The 12,799-nt window shown below is 47.6% G+C and overlaps 1 protein-coding gene across 1 annotated transcript in view; it reads right to left on the bottom strand.

Moving 5' to 3' along the window:
* The window catches only part of Antxr1 (ANTXR cell adhesion molecule 1), a 194,949-nt gene that overhangs the window by 99,358 nt on the left and 82,792 nt on the right, over positions 1-12,799 (bottom strand). The window contains exons 11-12 of the mRNA XM_032906154.1: positions 4,333-4,402; positions 2,857-2,935 (exon numbers count right to left, since the gene is read on the bottom strand). Coding sequence (XP_032762045.1) covers positions 2,857-2,935; positions 4,333-4,402 — 149 coding nt within the window. The remainder of the gene's footprint in view (positions 1-2,856; positions 2,936-4,332; positions 4,403-12,799) is intronic.

Below are 12,799 nucleotides of genomic sequence, written 5' to 3'. Positions count from 1 at the left end.
GATCTGATACTCTCTCCTGGTGTGCCTGAGACAGCTACAGTGTACTTATATAATAAATAAATAAATATTAAAGAAAAGAAAACAGAAGTACATGACTAGACATGGCTATACAAACAGTAACCAGCAAAGTGATGTCCTAATTTCTCCTCACCCCCAGGTCTCCTCCTCCTCAGATTTTTTTTCCTGCCAGCTTGTGGTCATGCCATCCTTTCAGATACAAGGTCTGGCTCTTGGGGATACTACAAGTTTCATATCCAATGTTTCAGGAAACTCCTCAGCCACTGGTTCAACACAGAACCTCTTCCACAGTCAAACTGCTCCTATCTCTCGCCAACTGCCCACAGAGGGAGCTGTCAAATGCAAGTCAGATCTTGCAACTCCCCTCCTCCAAAGCCCAAGCTCATCCCCCACCTGGCCACCCCACTGACTGCTGCTGTCCTCATCTAGCCCACCGATACCCTTCCCATTTACCTCAGATGCCTCAGGGTCTTAACATTAGGGATTTGGAGTCAGAAACTTCTACCCTCCTCGCCCCTCCCATGGCCTCACAGTTAACTTCCTCACTATCCAGGGCTCTACTGCAATGCTGCAGGTTTATACTGGAGCCCACTCACTGAGGCAGGACCAAACCCTCTTAGTTTTTCCCTATCACATACATTATTTTTAATATAGTTCGGAATCATTTCTTCTGTCTACTGTGTAGCCCCCACCCTCTGTCTACTGAGACGTCCTAAGTGGCAGGAGGGAACATCTTGTGATCACTGACTTTATTGAATAGGTGAACAAATGGACTTGTATGTCAAATCTTAGGGTGACAGGAGTTTTCTTATAGACTAATAGAATCATCTCAAGAGAAAAGGAGTTTATTCGGAGGTGATTTTAATCAAGAGTCTGTTGAACAGGAGACTGGGTGTCATATTCACACAGAGGTAATTTGAGGAGCAAATGGAAGCTGGAGTGAGATACAGTGGGCCTTTCTGGGGAATTACTCAAACTCTGCAGCACATTGGTAAGGCCACCATTTCTTCTTCAGAGACTCTGGTTTAAGTTTGTAGCCTTGTATTTTCATACCTCGAGCTTGACCCAAAGACTATTCACTTTCCAACCTCCCTTGCCCTTATGGATTCAATAGCAGTAACTGTTTGTCTGTGGTGTGGTCAGACGTACGGGCCCACACTGCTAGAGCACTATGAGACTGGAAGGATGAACAGTTGAAGGCATTTTACTGCTCCTACACAGCTGTCAAATTTGGTAGTGTAATGCTTAGGTATCTAGAAAGGATGGTTGACCAGATGTCTGAGCAAAGACCATTTCTAAGTAGTGATACTCCTCTATGACAGCCTTAGTTGTTTGGGTCAGGTGAACCTTTTCCATTGTCTATTCTAGTTATGCTGGGTTATTACCCACACGGAATGGAGAATGCTTATAAGGAGGTATTAGGAAGAATAGTCATGTCCACCATGAAACTCAGCTTCCTGTGCATTTACAAGGTAAAACATTTTTGCTTTGTTTGGCCTCAGGGCACAACTGCTATCTCCCATCTACCCATGACAATACTAAGGGCATGATACCAATTTGTAAAGAGTTCTATCCACATGCTTTTCAGTGGCTAACCAGGAACAACCTTTGTAAATATACTCACTAACCACCCCCATTGTAAAGAAGAGCTAGTGGAGAACAAGCACTTAGTCAACAAAAGAAAATATCCAAATACAGGTAGTGCTCGAAACACAACCATTAGGAAACGGATTCTTTAGATGAGTGAGCTGAGCCCCAGCCCAGATAGGCTGAGCTCTGAGACAGTGACACTAGTCAGAAGGGACTTCACAGGCCCAGGTGTTCCCAGTCAAGTCCTCCCTTCTCTGAATCACCTCCTCAGAATGCCTTGGGGTCACCAACATGAGGCTCAGGTGCACCCAGCATAGTATGAGGTGAAGCTGGCACGCACACACACTCCCTCTCTTTTAAACCCATATTTTTGATTTATTGGTCATCACATTTTAAAACAAAACAGGCTCTGAGGTGACTTTAGGGGTAGCCAGAATGAAAACTTCCTGACAGGAGGGATCCATGTGGTAGGAGCCAGCAGAGGCTAGCCACCAGTGCAAGGCCCCTTCAGCCTCTCTCTGCCTTCATCCATTTTGTTTTCCCCTAAGGCAGTGGTCTTTAACCTTCCTAATGCTGTGACCCTTTAGTTCCTCATGTGCCGTGACTCCCCAGTGTAAAATTATTTTCATTGCTACTTCATAACTGAAATTTTGGTACTGTTATAAACGGTAATGTAAACATCTGTGTTTTACGATGGTCTTAGGTGACCCCTGTGACAGAACTGTTTGACTCCCAAAGGGGTCATGACCCACAGGTTGAGAACCACTGCCCTAGATTATTTCCACAATCACATAAACAAGTTTCCATTTCCCCATCCTTAAATAATAGGTTTTCTATAAATCTATACCTTTCTTGAACTGGTAACCATTTCCTGCTTTCTTAAAAAACAAAACAAACAAATGAAAACCCCCAAAGCTCTTCAAGACATGTTTTCTATGTTATCTAATGCTTTCCTGTCTACCCTCTCCTGGTGTAGCTGGCCGAGGGGCTCACCCTCACTACAGCCAATTGAATCATCTGGACAGGCCGAGACCACCAGAGCTCCTCCTCAACGCCAGAAACAGAGAACCTGGCACAGCATCCCTGGTACACTTCACAGGGAAGCACACCCTGACCCAGCTGTATCAGGGCTGGGTGGGCAGAACAAAGGCCCAGAAGACCTTCCATGGTTGACGTTGGAGGAGCCTGGGGTTTGGGGAGGACATTTGAAAATGGTAATGAGCAATGAGCTGGAAGGTTGTGACTTACACAGTGTGTGGTGGTGATGATGACGGAGCTGGAGATGAAGGACAGGCCGTCATTCATGCTGACCTGCAGTGCAGCCTTCCTGCAACAAGAGAACCAGAGGCACTTAGCCTGTGTGCTGTGAACAGCAGACCGAGAGCCAGACAGAGCTTGTCCACTTCCCCGTGAAGCAGTCTCAGGGCCACCACCTGTGGCATCCAAGAGATGCTGGGATATGCTCCCTTAATGTGTCAAGACAGGACATTAACTTTGGATTACAGGGGCAAACACAGCCTGCCTTTATTTAACCTGTTTGTTATACCTCATGATAAGATAAAGCTTTCTTTCCTTCTTTCTTTCTTTCTTTCCTTCCTTCCTTCCTTCCTTCCTCCCTTCCTTCCTTCCTTCCTTTCTTTCTCTCATCATTTCTTTCCCTTTCCTTTTTTTTTTTAAAGACAAGGTTTTTCTGTGTAGCACTGGCTGTCCTAGAACTTAGCTCTGGACACCAGGCTGGTCTTGAACTCTGACAGCCTCTGCCTCCCAAGTGCTAGAATAAAGGCATGTGTCACCAAAGCCTGATAGATAAAGCCTTTTCAAGAGCCATCCAAGTCAATAGGGGTGAATTGGACAAACTGTAAGCCACATGCTCAGCTCTTAGTAATATGGGCTCAGGGTCTGGTGGGGCAGTCCTTTGCCTCCCTGTTAGACTCACGGAGGTATAGCTGTGGACAGACTGGACTGTCTTCTCCTGGCTTCTGTCTGTGAGGTCCCACCGAGATAAGAGCAGGCCCCAGTGTCACAGGCCGACTGTAGATGCTCAGTCAGAGCTTTAGTGTTTTCCCTGGAGGCCATCTCCAGGCTGCCAGGCATGGTTCTGAGGAGGCTCTTTCCTGTTCTGAAATCATCTGGGCTCCCTGGGCCCCATATAGTCCTGTTGTAACTCAGGGTGCTGACTCTCCTGACAGCTCCAATTTTAATGGCACCATGAGAGGGTCCCTGTATGTGAGTTCAGGGAATGTGGGTGAACGACTGAGACTCTGCAGAGGACTGAGGGTGATGGTGACGGTCATGAAGCAGCCACAGCGCTTACTTTGCCTTTCTGAGTCTCCTTGTTTTGAAGGAACAGATAACAGTCACTTTCCAGGACGCAGATGATGACAGGGTGGAGTAATGCGTGTGAGAACTTTCTAGAAATGTGGTTGGGACTGAGTCAGCAGACTCCAGCTTGAGCTCAGGCTCTCCCACTGGCTGCTATGTGACCCTGAGCAAGTTATTCAAATCCTTTTAGCTAGCTTAGATGGGAGTCTTATTCACTGTGAACATTGGAGGAGGAGAATGAAGAGAGATTCAAACCGCTTGGTGCCTGGTTTGCTATACCATGGTCACTGGCAGAATCTGGAGAGAGGTTCCACAATGATAAAGAAGAAATATGTCGCTTAACCCCTATCCCCCTCCCTCTTCCGGTCTGGCTATAGGTCTCTGTGGCTGATGAAAACTTACATGCCAACTTCTTTTAAGATTGGTGCTGGGCACAGCAAGTAAGTATCTTCTACAGCAAAGGGCTTCTCATCTGTAAAAAGGAAGTCACAAGGTTATGGTTTCCAATTCCGTATCTTTTGGAGATCGTCAACCAAGTCCAGAGGGATGGGATGGAAATAGAGAACCATGTGAAGTAAAACCTCCTTTTGCCTTGGGTTATGGTTGGAATATAAAATGTCCCTTGAGAGTTTACAGTTGAAACCAAGAACCATGCTGGCAGAGGTGGGAGGTGGGGGTAAAGGAATCCCTGGGGGGGCAGATACTGCTGTTCTTTTAGTAGTGCTTCTCTCTCTCTCTCTCTCTCTCTCTCTCTCTCTCTCTCTCTCTCTCTCTCTCTCTCTCTCTCTCTCTCTCTCTCCCTCCCCCTCCCTCCCACCTCTCCCTTCCTCCCTCTCTCCCTGCTTCCTCTCTCTTTTTCTCTTTCTTCCCACTTCTCTTTCTCTCTGGCTGCTATGAGGTGAGGAACTTTCTTCCTTCACACGCTTCCAATCTGATCGTCTGAAACTTGTTTACGTTGGTATGTGTCAGAGCGGCCGAAAGCTGACATGGTTCCCCCTGATGCATACACAAATGGTAGCACCTGAACACACATGGTAGCAGCCACTAGAAGAGAACTTAGGGCCCCCTTCCTAATTCTGGTCTCCTGGCCTCCTGTCCATCTAAGCTAATCCTTGTAAACAGCATAGTTTGTTTACTTTTCTCTAAGGAATAGCTGAAGGGCTCTAAGGAGATTCACATCTAGGTCCAGCTTGACAGAGGCCATCCTTACGGAGAAAATGCTCTGTCAAACACAAACAGGTGCAGCAAATATCCCTACGTTTCAGAAGGCAGGTGGCTTTGTCAGGTCTCAGGAATACCCAACAGGAGTTGTGCTTTAATGGAGACCTGGGAAGAGGCAGCTTCAGTGGGGTTTGGCACGAGCAAGGACTCAGCAGACACAAGTGTGCCCTAGGAGGGCAGCTCAGTGTGAATTGTATAGAGACTGTAGGACATAGGTAATCACTATACTCATCTTTGGTAGAGAATATAGCCTTTGTGGAGACAGCCAGTTGATAAAGGACTTTTGTGCAAGCATGAGGACTCAAGTTCAAATCCTGAGCATCCTTCTAGCCAGGCAGGGTGGTAGGCATTGAGGAGGCAGAGACAGGCAGATCCCATGCAGGCTAAATCACCGCTTCCTTCCTGCACAGCATAGCATGAGGCAGATGCCCGCAGAGTCTGGATGTCCACCCAATAAGTCACTGGGACAGGGCTGCTAGTGACAGCCTTGGGAGCTAAGGGAAGAAGGGATCCGTGTGCATGTGTGCATGTGCATGTGCGTGTGTGGTGGGGGGAAAAGGAAGGGGGAGAGGGAGAAAGAGAGACAGACATAGACAGACAGACAGACAGAGACACACAGAGAGACAGAGACAGACAGAGAGACAGGGAGAGAGACAGAGAGATAGAGAGACAGAGAGAGGCAGAGAGACACACAGACATACAGAGAGAGAGAAAGAGAGAGAGAGAGAGGGAGAGAGACAGAGACAGAGACAGAGACAGAGACAGAGACACAGAGAGAAGTTTCTGTGTGGAGACCAGAGGGTGACATTGGGCATTTTCTATGTTTCTCCATCTTAGTTTTGGGATGGGTTTTCTCACTGAACCTGGGTTTTCCTGATTCAGTTCAGCAGTCTGGACAGCAAGCCATAGTTATTCTCCTGGCTTTACCTCCTCAGGGCTGGGACTGACCACAGGCACTGGTTGCTCTGCCCAGCTACTGTTTGTTTGTTTATCATTTGTGGGTGCTAGGGGTTCAAACTAGGTCCTCTTACTTCTGAGAACCACTTTACCAACTGAACCATCTTCCCATCCCAGGATCATGTTTCAGAAGCAAAATGGAGGTTCAGAATGACAAGGTGACATCTTAGCTACAACGGGATAGAAGCAAAGCTGGGCCCTGACTGAACTCTGCAGCATCCTGTCCTCACAGAGAGACTTCCTGCTCCAGGGAAGCCTGGGTGAGGGAATAAGCCAAACTCTGCAAGGCTGACTAGATTGTGTATTTATTTCCTTGTGGCTGTGGTTTATACACAGCTCTTGCATACAGTACCTAGGGTGCAGCCCCACCCACAGAGCCCCAGGCAACCACGGGGTGGCCCCAGAAGGCCTTGTGACTCCAGGCTCCATGCTGTGGTTAGAGCTGGAGGGCTCCTGCTGGCCCCGTGAGCTCCTGTCTCATCTCTCTGCCCTAGCTACCAAGGGTGGGGGGCAGGTCAAGACCTTGGCAGGAGAACAATTCTAATTCTCCACTTTTTGTCTTCCTTTCCTGTTCGAGAGACCAACTATTTCTGGGGCAAAGCAGACAGGAGGACAGAGGACTGCGGCTGCTTGGGGTACAGCTCTGATGTCCCCGAGATTGAACCCAGGCTGGGCGGCTGTGGGCTCACTTGTAGAGCTGGCATTTTCTGAGAGGGACTGTTTGGTTTGGAGCCTGTTTTCACTTTACCACAAAAATGAGTGGCTTTTTCTCCCTCTCTCCTTAAACAAAGGCGGGCCATTTGGTTTCCATAACTCAGATCATCTGAGTCCTTCCTGGAATGGCCACTTGGGCACAAAGACTTCCTCCGTTGTCACAGAGGGGCCCCGTGCATGGTTTGGGGGTCATGCCCATCCTCTCCCCCCATTGCAGTCTCTGCCAATGCCAGTGTGCTGTGCTGTTTATGGGGCCATAATCCACTCCGAGGACAGTGGGGTCCTGCTTCTCTGCTCACTGGGTGGCCATTTCACTTTGCTGTTCCCTGGCAGGGCATGGATAGAAAAGGGTAATGGGGACCAGGAGCCTGGAGTAGCCTATTCTGTTGCTGTTCACAACCAGGGAAAAAATTAGAAAGGGGTGGGAGTTGGAGACCAGATTTTTTTTTTTAATGAATGTGAAATGCATGTATTTCAGAATTCTAAGCACACCTATGACATATGAATCTAAATCTTTTGTCTACAGGAGTCTGGTAATCAGACAGAAGTTCGGCTTAAATCAGGATTTGAGAACAATGAGTGTCACTACAGTGTCATTACACATTGAACACAATCTGGGACACGGCATCCTGGAAGCTGGCTACAGGTGTGAAGATGGAGGAGACCCCGCCCTGACAGACTCAGGCTCACATCCCAGGTTTTGCTCCGACTGGTATGTAACTGGGGTCAGGTTCATCCACGAATGGTGGCTATGACGTCATTGGGCTGTTGTGTGTAAATAAATAAGAATGAATTTAAGCACAAAGTATAGTACTTGAGACTCGATAAAGATTCAAGAAACATCCCTTCACTTTATACAATGGCCCCCGAGCCTTTAAAATCCACTGCGATGTGAAGACCACAACTGTCAAGATGCCTGAGTGCTTACATTGTTTGGCTACACTGACATCACTTAGACACCAGGAGTTATGGAGAAGTTTTGTGTGTGTGCATGCATGTGTCGATAAATAAATATGCATAAGGGTTCATCCCTTATCCTTTGTATACAGATAAACACATTTATGCCGATTTTGCTCAGCACTGTATAGCCGTAGTCTTACAAGATGCCCCTACACCCACTGGGAAGGGAGAGACTAGGACTATAGGACTACAGTTGGGTGCTCACAAATGCTCATTATCCCAAATGCCAGCTACTTGAGCTATTGTGACCGTACAAGAAGGGCCAGGGCTGGAATTCAGATCCATGTTTTGTTGAAATGATCAAGACCGTGAGCAGGCAAAGCTGGATCCCAGAGTGGGCCTACCTCCCAGGGCAGACACTCAGGAGTCCCAGCCCCATGGCAAGCTTGGAGAATTTCCCTGGAGGCCCTGCTTTATGGGCCAAGAACTAAGAATCTGGAACCACACTGAAACGAGCACGGTCCCAGGTTTCTAACCCCAAGAACGTAACATTCTTCAGGTTGGGGAAGAAGGTCCCAGAATTCTTCCCTATAGCTTGGTGACTACAGATTTGGGATAAAACCAAGACTAAAATTCATTAGTCAATCCAAGCACCAGTGGGTTCTTTTTTAAGACTGATTAAATAATTCAAATACTTTCCAAGTCTTGGCAACCTTTCCTTGATATAAATATGTATTTCTGGCAAGAATAAAACAAAACAGAAAAGCAGCTCCTAGTCCTTATCTAAGCCTACAAGAATTGATGTAAGTCCCTGAGAGTTTACATTCCTGCCGTGCAGTTTGAAGAACTGAAGAGTTCTACTGAACTACCCTGCTGTTGTTCTCAGAGCCCCTCGGGTCTAGGGAGCATTGTCATGTGACAATGCTCATGTCATGAAGAACTGAACTGCAGGGGTCCATCATGGCTCTGCCATGCAATGGGGACACAGCCCCAGGCCCTGGGGAAAGCTTTTTGCCCTGTTCTCCACTTAAGAGTTCTTTTCTAGAAGATAGAAACCGTAATCAAATTGTGCATTATAAATCTGAATGGGACTTACTATGGAAAGCTTAGCATTTGGTAAACACGCAACGTGTTAACTAAGGTGGAGCACTGCCAGGTTCACCGTCTGTGAAACACAAGATGAGAGTGTTCTACACTGAGGTAGATCAGTCTGTGAAACACAAGGTGAGAGTGTTCTACACTGAGGTAGATCACATACCCACCACGTTACACCAGGACTACAGTGTGTGTGTGTGTGTGTGTGTGTGTGTGTGTGTGTGTGTGTGTGTGTGTGTGCGCGCGCGCGCATGCGTGTGTGTGTATGAGATCTACTTTTCCAAATAGGGTTCTGGAACATGTATATATGGGGCAGTGGTTCTCAAGTCGGGGCGTTTGCCCCATAAGGGCACAGTTGGAAGCATCGGAGACAAGATAAGGAATGACATGGACATCTTCACAAGAATTACCAGTTCCAAACATCAGCACTGTTAGAGGAGATGCCCGGTGCGAGTCTGATTAAGATCTGTCTTCAGTTCATGGCAGCAAGGCTGTAGGCCTCCTTTTAGAGCTCACAGGCCCCTTGGATTGTTAATGCAACTCCAAGAAACTTCAGAATTGTTAAAGATACTGAGCAGAGGAGAGGGGGAACTTGTCTGGATAGAAGAATGGAGGAAGGGTGTTTCAAGTTGTCACGTAGGCTAGTGGCGGCCCAGGCCTTCCTAGTGGCCAATGGCATAGCATCTGTGCTATCCTCCTTGGAGAAGCTTCATCATCTAAATGTGGTTCTTACAGGCACCATACTGCTCTCAGGGTCATGACCTGATGGGGTAGGGGAGCTGTAGAGCCCAGGCACCTGATATACAAACATCCACACAGGTCCAGGATTGAGGGAAGGGAACAAAGGGAGTTGTCTGGGAAACTGCATTTGCAGGGAGGGATGTGTGTTAGGACCACATCACTGCACCAGAAGAGAAGGAGGTAAGAGAATAAGCCATGTGACTCAAGCAAGACTCAGATGCCCTGCTGGTCTCTCATGGTCCCCACTGACCTTACGCACAAGTTTTGATCTCCATAGCTCACATCATTGTTCAAACCTGCTTGTCAGAACATCTCTTCTGAATTCTCAGGATGAAAATTTATTTTAATCTATTACAAAAGTAACATGTGCAGTGTTAAAATTCTGAGTAGATGAAACTTTTAAAGTATTTCATAATCATAATTCCCAGTGATAAAGTGATAAGCTCTCTCTCTCTCTCTCTCTCTCTCTCTCTCTTTCCATGTGTGTGTGTGTGTGTGTGTGTGTGTGTGTGTGTGTGTGTGTGTGTGTGTGTGTGTACATCATGAGACAAGCTCTTCCCATACACCGCAGCCTTCCTAGCCTTAAACTCACAGTGTAGGGCAGGCTGTGCTTCCCATATTGGCCTCCTGAGTGCTAGGATTATTAAGGGTGTGCACCAGCACGCCCAGCTGATAAACATCACAAAGGCCTTCGGGTATAATATTTCATTCTCTGTGTATTATTTTTATAGAATTAGGATCATACTACACATAACTTTGTGGGATTTGGCATTCACCTCTCTCTGAAGTTATTAGAGAAGCTTTGGGTATTGCAAGAAAACGAAATGAAGGTAATGGGACCCAGTGTTCTTGCAAATCATTTTCTCCTCTCTATAAATCCACAGCAAAAATTCCTTGACTGTTGACATTTGTAAAACATACAAATTATCCTCTCAGAAAAGCTTCAGCCTTTTAAAATGTTGTAATCCCGAGGCCCAAATCACTGCTGCACTCCAAACAGCTGTAATTCGCTAAGAATAAATATGCTTTTAAAACCTTTGTTTTCCCCCCACCAGCAACAGTTCGGGATTCATGCACAAGGCATGTGCCTTGTGACACATAACTCTTCTGTGCACAATTAGATCTGGAAGATGTTTACTTTTGGAGTTGAGATTAAGAGGCAAGCCTACCCTGAACGCCAAAAGCCATGGCCACAGGTCCCGGCAAGCTCTAGAAGGATGAAACCTTCACAGAAACCCAGAGGAGGGGGAGGTCCCTATCCTCACCCCCTAAGCCGCAGTGCATGGCACGTGCCCGTGGTGCGCAAGCTGGGACAAAGCTGAATGCACAGGGCGTGAGCCACCAACACCCTTTATTGCTTCCCCTCAGCAGACCTAACCTAACCTTTCCCAATGGATGCTGGGTAAGGAGTTACATGGCACAGAATTACAGCCTGCCCTGGGCTCTCAGGGTCTAGCCGTGCTCAGTACCTACTCTAGGATCACCCTACGAAAACCACAAAGCAGGGCTGTACCAAGCCCTGCTCTATTGCTATCCGCACACAGGCATCGCCCATGAAGACCCAGTCACCAGGTGCAGAGGTGGAGGAGGACGCAAACTTCTCACACACAACAGGAGGGTAAGGGTGGAGACAGACTTCGGGGGGCGACTCATGCAAATTTGCCTCAGTACTGCCTATGAAGAAGACCGTTTCACGCCTGAGTCCATACAGGGCTTAGCATTTCCTCTTGAGGCCACTGGACACATGATAGCCCCCAATATCAAGTCTGACTGAAAACGGACACTTGCAGATAACTCTGTCAAGCTGCCTCTATAAAAGTCTCTGTGGCCAGCAAACCTCTAAATCCACGTTCCTGTGGTGGGTTTCAACCTATGCTGTTTGTCCGAGTATAAATGACAAAAGCGTGCAGTAGCCTACTCTTTCCACGAGCCACTTCAAAACTAGGACAAAACCTGGGCTCCATCTGAAAGCTGGGGTGATGGAGATACACAAACAGCAAAGGAGAAGCAGGGCTCAAGCGAAAGGAACCACCAAGGAAAGCTGGAAGGAGAGGTGTCTTGGTATGACCACATTGCTAGGTGCTGGGAGCCAACTAGCTGAAATGAGCCTGGGAGCTGCCTTCCCTGGACTGGGGTTCAAGCCTCCCTTCTCTGATGTGCGATATCAGACGAGCAATCAAATCCCTCTGAGGCAGGTGTGCTCCAGTCACCTGAGCACTGGAGCTGGTGCACTGGGACCCTGAGGGAATTCACTTTCCATGGCAAAGTAGAGAGGTGGTCCAAAGCCTTGGAGTAAGACCATCCAAGCCTAAATTGTCACCAGGCCATCTAGTGGCCTCTGACACTCCATTTATCAGAGTTGTTTCTTCATCAGCAAAAGTGAGGGCATGGATAACTCTTCCCTTCCAGTGTGGCTGTGGTGAAAACGAGGTGACCTGGGGGGAGAGAGGTCACAGAAGGGCACGTGGCCAGCACAGGACAAGCTAGGTGCTCAGAAATCAGAAACCGCTACCTCTAGGATGAAGCTCCCTGGGAAAGAATCAAAAGTGGGAAAGACCCCACTGGCTCCTTTTGTCTCTTCACTCTGAAGTACCCAGTGACATTCTCCTGGGAGATCAGTGCCTAAGGACACAAGCAAATTGCGTGCGTGCCTTTGACCAGCACACCTGATGTTCTCACTCACACCAAAGGCTTACGTTGGGAAGTTTCAGGTTTCTTCTTCCTTTCCCACTCCCCTCTATCTGCTGTCACGGACGCATTGATAATCACCTCTGGGTACCTGCAGCAGCCCTGGCTCCCAGAGGTTTCCTAAGACGAAGTGTACAGTTTCTGGATAAAGACAAAGTTTAAACAAACAGACAGCCTGGACCACTCATTTTCAAATGAGGGGTTTTTTTTGGGGGTGGGGTGGGGTGGGGATGGGGATTCAAAATTGCCTGTTTGAGAAAGTATCTTCAAAGGTTACAGAGTCCCATCCTTTGGGAGTGTATGAATGCAGCCATGGGCAGGCCGGTTAAATAAGAAATCAAGCTGGGACGTAACATTCACATAAAAAGTGAAGCATGGCCGTGGGGCTGGAGAGCAAGTATAGAGCCCAGTGTCTTTGTGTCTAGCTAATGCTATACAGCGCGAGAACAGTCTGGCGCGTGTCTTATAATCGCACAGTAAACTGTCTGTCATTTTATTTATTGTGCATAAAACGGGTCATTTCTTAGCTCACACCCCAGTGTCCTCCTTTCAG

This window comes from Rattus rattus, chromosome 6 (assembly GCF_011064425.1).
Source record: "Rattus rattus isolate New Zealand chromosome 6, Rrattus_CSIRO_v1, whole genome shotgun sequence".
In the NCBI taxonomy this organism is placed as follows: Eukaryota; Metazoa; Chordata; class Mammalia; order Rodentia; family Muridae; genus Rattus; species Rattus rattus.
Note: the sequence above shows the minus strand (reverse complement) of the source record. Positions and strands in the feature narration are given on the sequence as shown.